The following is an 18,493-nucleotide window of genomic DNA, read 5'->3' on the forward strand; positions in this document are numbered from 1 at the left end:
GTAAATGTCTCGCGGCGTGGCATCTCATGACTTCTAGACATCGGCGTGTTTTCATGCATTCCCAAAGAAGTTATGTAAATAGGCTGATGGATGAGATCATGGCGGTGGAATGTGTTTGCCAACACGCGCTGTCAAGTTTGAACTTGGGTTGCCTGGCAGTTTTATAATGTCTCCGAAATGAAAATGAAGCTGCGTGCTGTCATGCTAGATGCACGGAGCTAATAAATACAAAAATCTGTCAGCCACACCACTTGACGAAGAGGTGGGAACACACAACTTCATACTGATATTGATCTAGCTATTAAAACAAAATGGATCATGGAAATAAGACATTGTTTGCCCCTGGCTCTCCCTCTGTTCAAAGTCGAATGAAAAAGTCTTGGGGCTACAAGTGTAATCAAATGCAACACACAGCCGATGCATCATATGACTGTCAATGAGAAATAAATTCCAACCAGAGGTCATTTAGGAAGTGAACTTTATTTAAATAAATAGCACATAAATAAAGACATCTTTCCTCATTCTCATACAATCAAACACACACACGGTCAGTCAAGTAACAAATCAGGAAAAAAAATCGACATGAAATACTTCTTATTCTCCAAAATTGTTATCAAAAAGGGTCATGTTGCATCGAGAGTCTTAGTGTTTCGCTCGCTCGAGACCGTTCCTTTTTTGCACAACAAATGCAACTTCGACCGATTTCAGCAATAGGAAATATGTGCAATGCTGCTTTTGCTTACACAGCAAGGTCAAAGAGCTCAAACATTGCACGTTTGTTCATGTAAAAAGGCACACGTGTTGGTGAGTGCAAAACAACCCGCGGCATTAACACTACAATGTTTTTTTTCCAACATGGAAGTAGAAATAAAAATGTATTCAGGTTTTTTTTTTTTTTAAACACAGTATGATTCACTTGCTTCTACACATTGTTGCCGGGTACAGTATACAGTATATTGCTAGACTGTGAACGTACCTGGAGAAGCTATTACAACAAGCAGCATTAGGATTTGGTGGCGACCCCAGCTTACTTCATTTTGGCTGAGCAACATGCTACACGTGGACAACTCAGTAGTGTGTCTAGCACTGATTCTAGCCAGTTTCTTTGGTAGCTATAAAAAAAAAAAAAAAAAACTTGTCGTAACTCGGTTACATAGCTAGTACCTGTAAATGTGCCCATGAAGCTATTGCACTGTTCCCGCCATTTGGGGATGGCCTGAAATTTCCTCGACGAGATGTCAGAATCTTTCTGAATGTTCTAAACTCCTGCTTCCATCTCAGGTGGGAGTATTGAGCAGAATAGTCTCCTATGTTGGTCTTCTTCCATATTGCCTCAATGGCGTATTAGTATTGCTAACTTTTCCTATGTGCTAAATGAAACAAAAAAAATAGGAGCTGGTGTGTGACTTCGATTGGGTTTTTCCATACCAACAAACCTTGCTTTGTGCATCGGGTGAACAGAAAAGGGGGCCTTCCCCAAAATGCTCCCAGAATTTTTTTTTTTAAGATTCAGAGAAGAACTGAAGGGGTGTCCCATGAGATGGGAGACTTTAGTCCACATGGTGCTATTGCTGAGGCTGAAGGGACGAAAAAATTGGATGCAAGGTACATAGTTGTGCTTGTCTCACTCAAAAAAGACAATTTTCCTTCACTGTAGACTGATGAGGATGTCGTAGTCTTTGGAGGTAAAAAAAAAAAAAAAAAAAGCAGCATTAGCACAGCTTCAACATATCAAAAAAGAAAAATCTCTTTCATCCAACATAGTAATTGTTGTACGTTGATTGAAGAGTGTGTCTGGAGAGGGGAACAAAAAAGGTGAATTAAGTGGGAAGCGCATCATAAGGAAGTGAAATGTTTTGGTCCTCGCTCCAGTCATGTGTCTGATCGTTGTCTTCCTGGTTTCGTTTTCTTTGAAAACGGTCTGTTATTGCTTCTCGTGTCACCTTGTGCACAGTTTGGTTATTGCTCATTTAGCTTATATCATAACAAAAGCGCACGCAGGAAGCTTGCGTCATTGTTTTTTTTTTTGTTTTGTTTTTTTGCGTGGACTCTTTCTACTTGACCATCACGCAGCTGCTCAGCGGTGTCTGACCGGTCAGAACCAGCTCCTGCATGTCGGGCTCGGCTCCGGATGGCGAGACCACGGCCCAGGCGGCGGGTTTGCCGGCGAAGTGCCTGGAGCCTGGCTGTTGCTGCATTGCCGGGTAGTGGTGGTGGTGGTGGTGTTGGGCATGCGGGCTGATGTGCAGACGGGCCTCCAGGAGGTAAGCGGCGGAGGCCACGGGAGATAAAGAGGTGGAGGCGGTCTCCAGGCCGTGCTGCCAGAGACCGTGAGGCAGGCCCAGCGGCTGAGGGGGCGGCATGGGGTGCTGAGGCTTGTTGTGAAGGAGGCAGGGCGCTTCGAATAAAGTAGAAGGGGCGAATACTGAAGTAGGTGGAGTAGAGGGCGGCTGCTGCTGGGACAGAAACAGCAGAGCATTCTGGCTGGGTCCTGGCAGAGCATTCTGGACCTGAGCTTGGTGTGGCTGGTGCTGGATTTGGAGCATCCTAATCGAAACAAATAATAAAAAAGAAAAAAAAAACGCAGTTTGAGTGAGTTCTGATGACACTGTGGGAACAAGGTTATCATAGTTAACAAAAGCCAATGATCTAAAATTTAATTTGGAAAAAACAAGTGTGCATTTAAAAAAACATTAACTGAAACTACATTTTACATGTATAAAATTAGCTAAGGCTAACTATATTTACAGCAAAAATGTCCTTAACTCAATTAAGGCTAAATTAAAACTAAGCCTCCGTCCACGAAAAAAAAATCTAAGAACAAATCTACACTTAAAACTGATTGAAATTATCTACATTTAAAATACAATGTCAAAAGCAAATAAAAACTATCATGAAAAATCAAAACGCTTATATAGAATGCCCCTCAATAATCTGCACTCATGAGATTGTTTCTCTCTCCCTATTCACAAATAACACGCCCCCCAAAAAAAATAATGAATATAAAAAAATAGAACATGAATGTAAAATTAGAAGAAATTAGCGATGTACTTTAGAGAGAAGAAACAAAAAAGATCTAACCACTAACCACCCATTTTCATTTTTTTTTTTTTTAGAATTGTCACTTTTTTAAAAATATTTTTTAATACTTGTAGGACAGCTAAGAATGTTAAAATGTCACTTAAAACATTGCCTGTACATTTCAGAAAGGTTGATGACGAGAGATTATTTCCATTAGTTAACATGGTTAATTGCCTTTTTTTTTTGTTTTCGCTTTTTACAGAATACTTTGTTCAAATACATTGAAAATGTTGACGAGGTTTAGCTGTGTTTAAAGTGATCTCTCTACATTAGGATTTTTTTTTTTACAGATTGCAATTAGGTCTGGCAAATGTAATTCGAAATCTGACAACAAGAACTTTTTTTTTTTTTCCACGTCTCACCGTTGTTGGTGCAGCACCTCCTCCAGCATGCTGCGGTGCTCGGAGAGGGCGGGGCCCAGAGAGCCACGGCTGCCCCGGTTGGAGGACGGGGGCGACGCCACCGGCCTCGTCAGACCCTTGATCTTGTTCAATCCCAGGAGCCCTTTGGTGCGAGTGTTTTTCCTCAGCTGCTGCCGGAAAGCTTTGAGGCCTGCAGTGAGGCAAGGGAATGTGTTACACAATACCATCTTGTGATCCGACAAGGTTCAGGCATGAGAGAGCAGCGAAAATCAAGTTCAGAGAAGAGGTGGGGTTGGAGGGTAAATGACCCCGTTTGAATGTTCAGTTATAGTACCTTGTGTGAGGGATGTGTCAGAGGCTCTGCGACCCTCCTGGAAATTGGCCGCAGGAAGGCTCCCCTGGATCTGGGGCAGGAGGTGGGAGGAGAGGGCCAGGGGGGCGCCAGCGGGCAGGAGGCCCCCCTCTTTAGCACCGCAGGTCGGAGGTGTTGACACGTCGCCACCCGTGGGAGCCTGCAGAGTGGTGGTGGGACTGGAGGACGACTTGAGGCAGCTGTCAGAAGAGGCGCCGTCAGAGGGACTGACGACAATACCTACGAGGAAAAAGGGAGAATTTGTTCCAATGAATGACAAAATTGCTTCGGAGTCAAAAATGGCAAAGAAATAAATGCCGGAGAACTGGATGGCTAATTCCTATTGAAATAGTGACTTCATTCTGCATGTATTCTTCGACTGCGCGGTTTCTATTTACGTCGTGCGCTGTCATTTCCTGACTTTTGAGGTCAATGTCCATGCAATCCTCGACTGTCCGTATCAATCATTGCATATGAATGCAGTTGGTGAGTCAAAATGCCAAAGAAAGAAAACTCCGGAGCTGAAGGGCTGGTTAAAAATATCAATCTCCAGAAATATGTCCCCTAAGGGCTGCATAGGAGAATGACGTGAGATATTGTGGTTGGTTCGGATCTTTCGGCAATGCCGTGACATCATTGCCTTTTTTGGCCCGGCAGTTTGCTTCAGAGCCTTATTTGACTGTTAAAAATGTACCACTAAATATTTAGCATTTCTTGTAGAAGGTTAGACAACAACAGATGAACATTTACATTTTTAACTTTGATATACGTTATCTTTTTGGAGAAAAAGCGTATTATGATTTTATTTTTAGACATTTTCTTGTTTTTGTTCTTAATGAAAACATCTTTTTTCTCTTCAATTTTTAGGATGATTTTTTTTCCCACAATTATTCTTTATTTCAAGAAATTGTATTTTTATATGATAAAAGTTCATTTCATCATATTTTATATTCGAATATAATTCAATGTATTTCATTTTGTTTATTTGTTAAATATGCCGTATAGTGTTCGATTATATATTTATTCATACTTCAATTTTGATGTATTTCAATTAAATCCAATGGTATTAGGTATGATTCATTTATATTTAATAATAATTACTATATATATATATATATATATATATATAAAATAATTGCTATATATATTAAAAGCAATATATATATTAAAAGTAATTGCTATATATATATGTATATATATATATATATATATATATATATATATATATATATATGTATATATATATTTTTTTTTTTGTGGGGGTGGGGTCCCCCAGAGTGACCAGGCAGAAAAGGCGTAATGGAGTGGACTACTTACACGGAGGGTTGCACTGGTGAAACCGTGCGGACACCTCGGCCAGGGTGTGCCGACGTGAGGTGGTGGTGGGGGGCAGCAGCGGACCCACGCTTTGCGCCGCCTCCTCCTCCTCCAGGTCGCGGGGCCGTACCTCCTCGCTGATGCTCGTCTCCAGCAGGCTGTTGGGCGAAATGGAGCGGTTCCACAGCAGCCTGTTGAAGCTGGCCTCCACCGGGAAGACCACGCGCTGGAGAAGGGGAAGCACGGTTTAGAAACGCATTCAAGTTGGATGGCGATCATGTTTGGTGCCTTCTTTTTATGACATTTACCTGGAACAATCCACCTTGGTCGCACTCCATCTCCGAGTAGATGGGTGGAACATTGTTGTTTGGAATGGGGAAGGCCGCCGTTCTGAAGTTGTTTGCCTTCATGATGATTTGCTGCAAATGGGGAGAATCTTCATCAGTGACTTGGATGAGAGCCGTTTGTTTCTTCGTAGAGGAGGAGGAGAGAGCTCACCTCCGCTCCTGTGGTGTCGGAGATGCTCCTCTGCCGTTGGTTCCAGCTTCCGCACTGACGGCTCAGCTGCTGGTTGCGATGCTCTTTGACCCTCTCCAGAAGCAGGTAGTAGATGGCCGAGAAGTGATTGTAGCTGCTGCTCTGCAAAGACTGAAGACGAAACAGTAAAGTTAGCGTCCACCGCAACACCTTGATAAACTCTGAATCGAAACTGTCCACTGTGTGCAGCACAGGAGGTCAAACTCAAGGGCCGGGGGCCAGATCTGGCCCGCCACATCATTTTATGTGGCCCACGAAAGCAAATCAAAGATGGCAACTTTCATGATGCTTGCTAAAATCTCGACCAACATTTCAAATTCTCGTTTGTAATAAATAAGAGTGATACTCTAAGCATGAATAAACTTATTGACTTTACATGGTTTCAGTCATAACGGCCGTCCAAGGGAAATCTGGCCCATGACATAAATGAGTTTGACACCCCTGGTGTTGGGTGATGGAAATGCATTCATTTATTCTTTATTCTTCTTGAATTGATTACTTTACGAGTCCAGTCTTTAAATGCAGACACATTTGGTGGTATATTGTGCAATGTTCTAAATCTCGTGCTGCCGCCGCAAAGGTAGTTTTTGATTGCTCACTTCGATGGTCCTTTGGCGGTCGATCCCCAGGGTGTTCATGATCCCCAGCACAGGTTCACTATAGTCCCCGAGGTTGGAGTTGTAATCTGTCAGTGTGTGGCTCAGGGTTTGGTGGGCTGCCGTGGGGTCCGCCAGCATCCAACGGTGCTGCTTGATCTGGGCCACGCTGATCCGTTTTGCTGGGTCCACTACCAGCATCTTGCGGATGAGGTTTTCGCAGTCTGGAGGAAATTGTGAACGATGTGAGGTTTTTTTTGTTGTTTTTGTTTTAAACACAAAGGACAAAGAACTGATTTGCACTCATTTCACTGTGGTGGTGGTGATTAAAAGCTACCTTGGGACATGAAGAAGGGGATTCTGAAGCGCCCCTCAGTGACTCTTTGCTTGAGTGCAGGAAGGCTGGGACCGTCGAAGGGAAGGGAGCCACACACCAGCACGTAGAGCACCACACCGAGGCTCTGCGAGGAAAAAAAATAGACATTCACCAAGATTCGAACAAAATGGATTTGGATTCAATTCATTTTTAAAATAATAACTTACCCAAATGTCCAGTTGAGGTCCTTCATACTCTTTGCCCTCAAAGACTTCAGGGGCCGCGTATGGCGGGCTGCCACACCATGTCGACAGGGGCTCCCCTGCGTTGTAGAAGTTACCGAATCCAAAGTCTACAAACGCACAATAAAAAAACGTGCATTATTTCATTGTAATTGCGGCACTCTGCATTCCAATAAAAGCAACTGTGATATTACATCCATCTTAAAAATGGAATATTTGAATTTAAAGTAGAAATTAAAACGTATTCATCAGCTGGGTTTATTTCCTCCGCTTCCAAGTCTTTGAGCAAGCACGTACGACACAAAAGTCAAGTTCATCAATCAGGAGTAGACTTGTTTTTTTTTTTTTGCCTGAGGCTTAACGCTTCAAACTTATCAAGACATCTTAGACAGTCGGATCCTTCAAACTTTGTGAGAACAGTTTAGAGAACAATACCCTCTTTTGTTCCAAAGGCGCTGAACTAGAGTTCAGCTTGTGTGTGTGGACCACATTACATCACTCAGCTGTGACTAGAACTACATGTTCTCTTGCAAGCTGACGTCACTGAGGTCAGCGTACATAGTGTTATCACACTTTAATGAATGCCGAGACGTTAGCAATTAAGACGTTCTCTTCACGGGATGCTGAGCATGGAAGGCATGAGAAAATATGTGAATGAAACGGGGAGTCACAGAGGACGTACCGGCCAGTTTGATGTTCATGTTGGCATCCAGGAGCAGGTTCTCGGTTTTGAGGTCACGGTGGACGATGTGGTGCCGGTGGCAGTAGTCGACGGCTGTAAGAATCTGCCAAAATTTCTTCCGCGCTTCCGTTTCGCTCATGCGGCCGTTTGAGGTCAGGTGATCTGGAAGTAAGGCAAAGATATTTTTTTGAGGAAAGAGTTGCATGTTTGCGAACTTCCCGGATGTCATGCAAATGTGCCACATCAAGGCCGCGAGTCGCTCGTGTACGCCGAGCATCATTACCTTCTCTTCATCATAGTGAAAAAGGCAAAGAATTGAGACAAAATGTTCTCCCGTGTCCTCAACATTGACATTTTGCTCTTTGAAAACTTTGATGAGTCATGTTTCGTTGTATGATGAGTTGTTGACAAGGCCAATGAATCCCATCATTTGGTTTTAATAGTGTTGCATGAACGTGTAGCATAAAATATGTTTCAACAAAACAATCCGATCCCAATAATAGTGCAGGCGCAGCTCAAATGGAACTTTGAACTGTCTTTTGAATGATTAGCGAAGAAACTTAGACACGAGATTTTAGCCCATGTTGAAAACTATGAAGTACTGTTGCAAACGAAAAAAATAATAATGATGTGAATGTGTAAGCCGGTGATTAAGTAAGAGTACAATTGTGATTCCCGGTCACGCAATTAGGAATGGCCATCATTTATTTATTGAGCTTTGATCGATGCCCCGCCTGGGATAAGCTCCCGCACGCCTGCGACCCTCGTGAGGAAAAAGCGGAAAATTGATAGATGGATGTGTTTTCGCTACTTGGCCATGGTGCTCTTTGATTCAGTCCCGACTAGTTTGATAACGGTAAATTGAGCTACTGTGACAAGTACTCACTCTAAACATTATCAGAGAAAAACTATTCAAGAACTCACCAAACATCTCCCCGTTCTTTGCGTATTCTGTCACGATGTACAGCATGTCTTTGGTCTCCATGACCTACAAGGAGAGACAAAGAGAGAGAGACGGTAATATTGTAAGAAACTCAAAATGAATGGAATGAAGTGGGAAAATCCGAAGAGTCAATGAATATCTCCGGCATTCTTTCCAACGAATTCAAGAAAGGTGCCATTTTGTCTTTCATGCGGTTTGACTTCTACGAAACCCTGGATGTGGTTTCAGAGAGACGCTCACATTGCCCAGAAATGTGTTCCGCAGCCAGCTGACAACCCGAGCTGGAAAGATGATTTTCCAGCTTTTAATAGAAAGGTATTATTTATCCAGAGAGCTCTCGGGGGAAGGTCCGCATCACCCGAGGGTGAAAGTTGCCCAAAAGTGTCAGAAATCTTTGCGCAGGACATTCAATTCCAGAGTCCGATTCTCTGTACGACTCTTTTATCAGCGAGACAGGGCAGCGCGTGAGGTGTAGCTGACGTCAAGAGGACCGGAGAACATAAAGGCCCCTCGGGTATGACGCGATCAGACACAACGCAAGTGGTGCAAGGTCAGAGGCTAAATCAAGTTCGAAAAGGAGAACGAAATCGACAGTGAAGCGCGACTTGGCAGGAAAAATAACACGATGCGCATGTATCGGGACCTGACTGGACCCAATGAGGAATGCTGACTCATCGTCCCAATTTCTGAATAAAGCCAGGAAACACGATTTTCCCTTTAGACCGAGTGAATGATGCGTGAAACCAATGAGAGTTGCAGCTGCGCAGCTTATGTAATTGTTCGAAATACCTCCGACAAGGAGCACGTCTGCCTGTTAGCAGGATTATGACAAAATTACCAGGCTTACTGTCACGCAGTATGAAATCCCTTTAACGTAGCTGCGATGTTGTTAAAAACATCAAAATGGGCCCAAGGCGTTTATTTCGCCGTAAAAATATGACAATAACCAATGTGCAACATATAAAAACAACATCGAACACATTTCTAATTTTTACAGAATAAAGTCCTACTGTCTGCATTTTAATTTTACAATTAGAGCTTTTATGATATTTTATTTAACCCTTTGGGGCCTTTCTTATCTCGGTGTTTGCAAGCGGCAAGAAAGAGACAAAAAAGAAGTCTGAAGAAAAAAGTCACCTCAGCTTGATAATATTGAGCTTGAACACTTGGTAATTCCCCTGAAAGGACATCCACTTTTTTTTTTAACTGCCGTTACATTTTATAAAAATTGAATGGACTGTAGAAATCACATTGCTGAGATCGTGAGCATTTCGACATCCATTCTGACCCCGCAAAGCATGTGAAGTTGTCATGTGACCCACAAAAAAAATGTCCGAATATGATTCCTTGGCCAATAAAACACGACAAAATAACAAAAACAACTAATCACGGTCTATCAAATTATTAACAAACCAGGTATTGTTCAGACGCTTATAACTGGAGCTTTAATGAATAATCCTCCAAATTCGGTGGGTAAAAAAAAAAAACTGCTTGCTGGGACAAAAGGCAAAAAGGAAAACAAAGAAAGTTTGTTTACATGCTGGTACGTTGCGTTACTCCCGCGCATGTCACACAAAGCCAGCTGAGAGGATTCTCTCTCCTTTAATTCTTCAATTTAATTAGCGAGGGAAGGCCTTCACGTGACGCGCAGACACATTGCACTTCGTTGCACAGGACGCTAATTGGACTAAACGCTAAGCGCCGTCAGCCAATGTGACTCTCCTGTTTGTACGAGCATGATGACATTAAAAAAAAACAAACAAAAAAACCATTTGAGCCACACATTGTTCCACTAGTTCCCATTTGGCAAGTGAAGATCGAAGATCAAACCACTTCCTGCACTTCAAAGACTTTTTCATCAAGTGGAAAATAAATATTGTGAAACGGTAACCTTACACCCACACGTGATGCAGCGGCAAACACACCTGATAGAGTTTGATGATGTGCGGGTGGTTGAGCAACTTCATAATCTGCACTTCCCTGTAGATTTTCTCCAAATTGGACGGGTTCAGTCGGGTCTTGTCAATAATCTTGATGGCCACCTGAGCAAATGGTTCACAGTTAAATTAGGATTTATTTGACAAACAAAACAATACAAAATATGCGCAAGTGCATGTCTAAAAAGAATACTCTGCCAACCTGGGTTTTTGTGACTTTATGCTTTGCCAGTTTCACCACAGCAAAATTGCCTTTGCCCAGCGTGCGGATGATCTCGTAGAAGCCCACCTGCAGGGGCCTTCCCTGGGGCCCTGGGCTGGGCTGGGGCACCCGCATGTTGTCTGACATGATCACCATGGTGCACCAATGCAGACGGGGGACAGGATGAGGCTAGCGAGCTAAGATATGATAGTTCAGTATTACTTGGATGTCAGTCAACATTCTCACGCCGTGCTTTGTTCACTCCCTGAATGGCTTAACAGGTTAAATGGGGGCAAGCAGTATAGCAAATGGATGAAGTGGATTTACAATATCGTGCCCAGAAAACATAAAAAGCAAATTGATTCCACAGTGGAGATGATCATCTAACACACACACAGACACACAAGCACAAACAATATGTCTACACACTACATACATATTTGAATTAAACAATGTACATTCTTGGAGAAAAGCGATCATTTTTTTTTTCTTCACCTCGCAGCAGCCATTTTACCATGAAGAAAGTACACTGATAGCATTTTGTTATGAATCCATTTCGTTTGATCGAAAACATGCTCACTGGGCCATATTACGTGAATGAAAAATATGCGCATTTGTGGTCTTTTTAGAAGAGTGAGCCTTATGTGGCCAATGAGCTGCACAACTCTGCGCTAAATACGCACAATTTTCATGAAATTTAAAAGATTGTCCAATATTATGCACTTACAGAGATGCTAAATCAGCATCTCTGGCCCAAGATAGAACCGCACATACAGTAATGTAATTCATTATGTTGTGTTCCAAGTGACTGCAACTGAGTTAGCCTGGAGAACTTCAGCGCGACTCACATGAAACCTATCGTGAGTAAAAGGCAAGTGGAAAATGAGGACTCCTAACTCAGTGACAAATACTGCATTGCCCTTACCTTACAGCGTGTACATAAATCTCCTCCTAGGGTTCTTCTCGAAAGAAGAAAGCGAACAAAATAACATCACACTTTCGCAGCGACGTTGAAAAAAAAAAAACTGAGCGGGAGCGACTTTGACTCCTCGCCCGTGTAAGGTGACTCGGTGCGGGTCTGTGCGACCGCTGTGTGCCGGTGCTTTCCGCCGGAATGTGCCTGAGTGGCTCTGTCGGTACTCGCACGGGGAGGAGGGAAGTCCTCCTCTCCGTACTCGGTCGCCTCCCCTTCCTCCTCCCCCCTCTCCACCATGACAAATTGATACCTACCTCACTAACGTCACACCCGCGTCAGAGATCCGAGCCGAGTGCAAGGCAAGGCCGGGCACCAGCGCAAGGCGCGAGTTGCCGGGCAACGGAGCGACTCGGTCTCCCGGTGACGTCAGCGCTGATGGAGGGGTTGCTGGGTGATGAGCGTGGTGACGTCAGTAGTGGAGATGTGTCACACGTGATGTTTGAGCGGTAGAGAGAGAGAGAGAGAGAGAGAGAGAGAGAGAGAGAGAGAGAGAGAGAGAGGAAGGAAGTGGTGACGAACAGTTCACTTTCGCTTTTGTCATATTTAAACTACATATTGAACTATTCTGCACATTAAAAATCCCAAAAGTTATATCTATTATACTTATTGCTACTGTAAGTCAGGAGTGGCCAAAATACAGATCACTGTTTTCATTATAATTCCTGTAAGGTTTTTCAAAACCTACAGGATATTGTATATATATCGAAGGGGCAATTCTAGAGAGATTTGGGGGGGGGGCATTATGACCTAGTCATAAATTGACGAAATATTCAACATACAAGCATAGATGTGGTATCCGGGAATAAAGGAAACCGATGGAACAATTGCGTGCCAACTTTTGAGTTAGGACCGTTTCCTCATTCCAGTGCTGTGCGTGCAACCTCTTGTCATTACAGTCTCCCACTCGTGTCATGAGACATCATCCACATCTTTTCATCTGCAGATAGTGTTTCATCACTATGGATGGAATGTTGCAAAGTGCTGAGTAACACTAACAGTCCACATTCTTGCTGCAAATACGTGCCGAAAAGGAGCGCATCATATTGGTCATACATGGTTAGCTTTGTGCGACATTGATTGAAATAATGGAGTCGTGCGCCGCAATGAGTCACGTGTCTTCAATCAAAAGCCGCTCGGAGTGCTGTCAAACTTTTCTGCAAGCAGTAAGAATTTGTATGGCAGGATGTCGTGTGAGTCATGCTTTTTGCCAGCGGTGTTGCCTCCATTATTATTTACTGGCACTCACGTGTACCCGTTGACAATGAAAAGAGCACAAAGGAAGGCATTGAGCGTGGGGATCTGTTAATCTGCTGGTCTGCAGGCATACTGAAATCGAAATGTCCCGTAGGGGCACCATCAAGGTCAAGATCACGAGATGCATGATGGCAAAAACAAGATGCATCTCCAGGCGGCGGAGAATTGGCACACTTTTGACAGCTTGAGCCACAGGCATAAAATAGCCTATACGGTGAAAACATTTGGTCCCATTCTGCTAATTACACTGAGTACAAGCAATGTTTCGCGAAACATTTTAACACACCAAACGGTTGTCACCGTAGTCAAAATAAGTGAACTGCTGCTGCGCTGCACTAACATAACCTTAAATATGTTTTCCTTCATCTCTGTGATCCTTTGTGTAAATATTACATGAAACCAATGTCAAATATGAGATGTTAAATGATGACATGTAGTTTTTGCATGAGCAAGTGATGTCAATTGCAATTAAATGCCAGTGATGCCCTAGGGACAATATAAAACCCCAGATAGTGACGCCTTTGGGAGTGTGGGGAGGACGACCGAAACCAAATAGCCTTGACAAGGAGCATGGACTGTATCCAGTATTACTCACCAAACACCGTACCCCCGAACAATACAAGGAAACGAAATAAAACACTCGACATGACGTTTTAGCGCATCCGCAGAGCTGATTGGTCAGAGCAGGGGCCTGTAGCTCAAAATTGACAGGATGCGGGTGAAACAGACGTTCACATATGGGGAGCAAGATTTGAAAACAACAAAATTCAACCTGGCATTTGACCAAAGTACTGCATTTGTGTGATTTGCTTTAAGAGACAGGTTTAGTCAAAGAAATGGATTCTACTTTTTTGTCCATTCATCTCGAAAAAGCAGTTGTGGGGTCACAGTCTTACAATCTCCAGTGTAATACATCCCAAAGCTGTTTTCCAGTCTAGTTCTTTCACATCAAATTCATCCAAGCATGCCTTTATGGACCTTGATTTGCACACAGAGTTGAGAAAAGGACCTTCCCTACAAAAAAAAAAATAAAAAATCTGCAACAAAATGTCTTAGTCGTATGAATAATTTATCTTGCTGTTTCTGCTGGCCCTAACTGGTTAAAGGAGTCGTGTTATGCATTTGAAACACACGCTTCCATCAAAGTACCTGAAGGATCGAGATGAATAGCACATTTTACGTTAACTAATTGGAAGCAATTTGTTTTGAGGGGGATATTGTGAAGAGACAGGTTTAGTCAAAGAAATGGATTCTACTTTTTTGTCCATTCATCTCGAAAAAGCAGTTGTGGGGTCACAGTCTTACAATCTCCAGTGTAATACATCCCAAAGCTGTTTTCCAGTCTAGTTCTTTCACATCAAATTCATCCAAGCATGCCTTTATGGACCTTGATTTGCACACAGAGTTGAGAAAAGGACCTTCCCTACAAAAAAAAAATAAAAAATCTGCAACAAAATGTCTTAGTCGTATGAATAATTTATCTTGCTGTTTCTGCTGGCCCTAACTGGTTAAAGGAGTCGTGTTATGCATTTGAAACACACGCTTCCATCAAAGTACCTGAAGGATCGAGATGAATAGCACATTTTACGTTAACTAATTGGAAGCAATTTGTTTTGAGGGGGATATTGTGTCTCATTCTAGTGAACCCAAGGCTCACCTCACCTCTTACACTGTATAGCTGGGCCAAAGCCCAAATATATGGCATTGCCATGACAACTACGGGCGGCACTAGTGGCGTTGCACTTGCAGGGTGAAGCTCGGAGAAAAGTGAGTGCCGAAAGAAAGAAAATCATGACGGCAGCACTTTATACGTCATGCAGCGGACATATCGCCAAACACAATTCCCTATGCCCCACCGCGTTGACAATTTCACCGAGCTATTAGCTAAGACCAACTTATCAGAAGCTGACGCAAATCTCTGCATCCAATAAATAGACATAGGGCTTTATTCTTGTGGACAGGAACTAGCGCGTCATATTTAATGGGAATGAGAGAAGCCCCTTTGATTGGCCATAGTTGTCTGTGATCATTCCCACAGTGGCGCAGACCTCCATCTTTTCAGATCTCTCTCTCTCTCTCTCTCTCTCTCTCTCAGCCTGCGCTCAACAACCCACTTCTGGCTCAGACTTATCCCACGCACCATGCGGGTTTTAAACGGCTTTACCAAAACAAAGCCCATAGTTTGAGAGTGAACTATGCAGTGTCCAGACTGTTGCTTGAAAGTGGCAGATCTTCACCAAGCCGAGACACTCGGTTTGCCCAAAATATTAAATCACGGCGGTTTGATTCATTCAGTGCCCATTCACAACAGATGGTGGTCGACTGGCTAGCGCGTTGACGTCACGGTGCAGAGGTACCGGGTTCAATTCCAGCTCCGGCCTCCCTGTGTGGAGTTTGCATGTTCTCCCCGGGCCTGCGTGGGTTTTCTCCGGGTACTTCGGTTTCCTCCCACGTTCCAAAAACATGCATGGCAGGCTGATTGAACACTCAAAATTGTCCCTAGGTGTGAGTGTGAGCGCGGATGGTTGTTCGTCTCTGTGTGCCCTGTGATTGGCTGGCAACCGGTTCAGGGTGTCCCCCGCCTACTGCCCGAAGACAGCTGGAATCGGCTCCAGCACCCACCTGCGACCCTTGTGAGGATAAAGTGGATTGGAAAATGAATGAATGAATTTTCCATAACATGGCCCCTGAGTCACTCAAGAGTATCTCTTTATGATTTTTTTTCCCATCAGACTGGTTTGGAAAAGGCATGATCTCACAGCTGCTGCAGAAAAGCTCATGTGAGTTATTCGATTAAACGCGACGAATCATCTGCAGTAGTCACATCTCATTCCAACAAAACACCTGCAGGAGATTTTTGTGGGATGACGCAAGCAATCAATTAGCATCAGCAAAATACAAAGATGGCGTTCACTGTTCCAGAGCACAGCTTCCACAAACCCTTGCGGTTGGATTTTCCCTCCATCGATTACCAACAGTTCCAACAGAAGACTCAGTAAGTTTGGCCGAATAGTCAATGATCTCACTGCAGTGAAAACACAGTGTGAATAGCATCTCTGCCTCGTCATTTGCTTGCTGTCATTGTCTCACAAAGACACAAGGGGCTCCATTCTTCACCCCTAATTTGCGCCACCGCCATGTCCGCTCTCTGGCACCAGCACGTGAGACCTCGCGAGCTTGTGCGTCACAACAAAATCATCACGTTGAGGGCCGTGAGCGTGCTTCCATGTGCTTTGTGTACTTTTAAGACTGAACATTCTGTTTTGTTTACATCAGGAAGTCATTGGAAATTTGACCAAATTTTGCTTGATGGTTTTATTTGAAGATGAAAAGCGACCCAATCGCTTCAGGGGAAAAGACGAATCGACACAATGTACTTCAATAGAAGCCGGTCCCCCTTAACCCCCACATTAGGTACACCTGTACAATCTACTGTACTGCAATAAGATGCATCCATTCATATTCTATACCGCTTTGTCTCCATACGTTGACGGCCTGGTGAGCTGGAGTCCATCCCGGCAAACTTCAGGGATGGAAGCGTGGTACCCTGCTGGTTGCCAGTCTTTCGAAAGGCCCGTACAGGCAAAACACCATTCCCACTCACATTCACACTTATGACGACAATTTGGGAATTTTTTTTTTTTTTATTGACTCTTCTGAGCTCATTAGATTGACACAACAACTGTCATTGCCATTTTTTGTGGGGCAAAACCGGCTTTCAATTTTTGGCAGCAAGTTTATCCTAACAGTTAACCACTGAGAATTATCTTTCCCACCCAATACTATAAAGGCATACGTTCAAATTGAATAAATAAATAAATGTACTTCAATCCGTTCTGTGCTTCTGACATACGACACTTATCTGCTTCTCTGATCACTTTCTACCAGCCCATTGAAAACAACTTTTTCAGCAAAAGAATGCAACGCCGTGTGCTATCAGCACAACGCATGCTGATAAAATAATCCTGTGGCGTCAGTTAGTTATCTTGTGATGTAAATACCTGCCTGCGACCCATGTCTGCACACAAGGCAAGACAGAGCCTTTGTGAATGCTTGTGTGCGCAAAAGTCCCTCTGGAGACCAAAGCCACGTGCGTCATAACATGGATCAGTCTATTATCCTAGCTTGGTGGTGGCGGGGGGGTAGCGGTGGGGGGTGGCGGGGGTGCTGCAGAGGAAGTCTTGTGGGGTACCCTGGAGGTGTCGGTGAGAAATATGTGAAATATGAGGATGCCAGCAGACAACGCATGCATGTAAAATGTCAAAAAAAGGAAGGTTAATCTTGCTTACGTCGTATTGAGAGGATAGTGCTCCAAGATAGCTCTAGCTTGTGTCAGTCACATCAGAATGGAAATTATAATGGGAATCAAGTTGCACGAAAAACACATTTTGCAAAATCAAAACCTAGTCAAGAGTACAAAGTAGTCGAGAGTCCTGCTGACTTCTTCTCTTGCACGCACGCGCGCGCACACACACACACACACACACACACACACACACACACAATCTAAACCAACAGGGGATTTATAAAATTGAGCTGCTTATATTGAAATGGTTTTAATATATTGCTCAGTGGGAACAAAAAAAAAAAGATTGGCTCGCATCTAAAACAAATCAGGCTGTGAAAGCTCCACAAAGTCAGAAGGGTCAAACATTTCGACAGCCTACAATAGAGAACCAGAATGAAATAAACATAAGAATAACCAAAATCGTTTTATTGAATTATAAACAGTGGTGATCCCTTTGGTATGTAACATACCAAAAAAAAAAATTTAATTTGGCCGAGAGGCTGGATTGGGACATTAAATTAGTGCAATTGACATGTCCAAAATTCTGTCAGCACCCACCGGCGACAAATTATGATCATTATCATTGCATAAAAGATCCCACTTGCCTCAGGCCATGAAAAAACAGGAAACATTTATTGTAGCTTGTGGGGTCAGCCCTGCGAAAGAGCCCTTTGCCTTTATTGGTCCTTTTAACCTCACTTCAAATCTGGGTTTAGGGTGCTCTTTCCCAAACGTTTCATGGTGTCAAAAACGGGATGGTCAAAGATGGAGATGGTGCGATTGTGTCAAAACTGTTGTGTATACTATCGGGTTACCAGCCTTTGGTCTTGTTAAGGCGAGTTCACCCGAGTTTGAATCTGGAACATATGTGGTGTCAGATGCAGGATCACCAGGTGTGAGGCTTCCTGGTTGGTCGGACTGGCTGATTAAAATGGTACACTTGTGTGGGACACTCAGAAAAGATGCTGAAGTGTGTGCTGCACTGCAGTTGTGTACAGTATGTAACATGGCAATCATGCCAGAGAGCCTTTGGCCTTTTTCAACCCAACTGACTCGGTTTCAAAAGCAGGGGCAGATAGTATCACAGTGTAACCTAATAATCTGTAATGTGCCCCCCCCCCCCCCAAAAAAAAAAACTCCCACAGCGGCGCCAGTGGACGACGTCTTACTGGGCACACTTTCACCCGCACACAGTTCGGACGGAAGCGTGTGCGGGTGAAGGTGTGCCCGTGTGATGTTCTTTCCTTTTCCGACACTGACATCTAGTGGACGTCAACCGTCAGGGCAACAAACGGCCTTCCCAAAGCACGCGACTTTTTGCTCGTTCGCGATGGTGGCGCTGTCGTGCCGGCGTCGGGCTACAAGCGAACGTTGGCCGATTTGGAGCCGACGGACGAAGCGCGGCGGC

The 18,493-nt window shown here is 43.7% G+C and overlaps 1 protein-coding gene across 1 annotated transcript; it reads right to left on the reverse strand.

The window, feature by feature from the left end:
• Positions 1 to 461: 461 nt before the first annotated feature.
• On the reverse strand, positions 462 to 11,748 carry sik1 (salt-inducible kinase 1). The gene is made up of 14 exons (XM_019884712.1): positions 11,493 to 11,748; positions 10,568 to 10,764; positions 10,354 to 10,470; positions 8,410 to 8,473; positions 7,486 to 7,647; positions 6,789 to 6,913; positions 6,583 to 6,706; positions 6,249 to 6,469; positions 5,611 to 5,760; positions 5,421 to 5,531; positions 5,113 to 5,338; positions 3,778 to 4,035; positions 3,444 to 3,633; positions 462 to 2,547 (listed from the first exon to the last, which is right to left on the reverse strand). Exons 2-14 carry the CDS (start codon positions 10,721 to 10,723, stop codon positions 2,055 to 2,057), a joined length of 2,397 nt encoding a protein of 798 aa, XP_019740271.1. The 5' UTR covers positions 10,724 to 10,764; positions 11,493 to 11,748; the 3' UTR covers positions 462 to 2,054.
• Between the last annotated feature and the right edge of the window lie 6,745 nt (positions 11,749 to 18,493).

The sequence above is a fragment of the Hippocampus comes genome, unplaced genomic scaffold, assembly GCF_001891065.2.
Source record: "Hippocampus comes isolate QL1 unplaced genomic scaffold, H_comes_QL1_v1.1 scaffold95, whole genome shotgun sequence".
Taxonomy (NCBI): domain Eukaryota; kingdom Metazoa; phylum Chordata; class Actinopteri; order Syngnathiformes; family Syngnathidae; genus Hippocampus; species Hippocampus comes.

Bases quoted from the DNA above. Each gene is read 5' to 3' on its own strand.
- sik1 (XM_019884712.1), bottom strand. From the start codon at position 10,723: ATGGTGATCATGTCAGACAACATGCGGGTGCCCCAGCCCAGCCCAGGG. The intron at 7,648-8,409 runs GTGAGTTCTTGA...CCTTACTTCCAG, and splicing joins AAAGAACGGGGAGATGTTTG to ATCACCTGACCTCAAACGGC. The intron at 6,914-7,485 runs GTACGTCCTCTG...GTGCGTTTGTAG, and splicing joins CATGAACATCAAACTGGCCG to ACTTTGGATTCGGTAACTTC.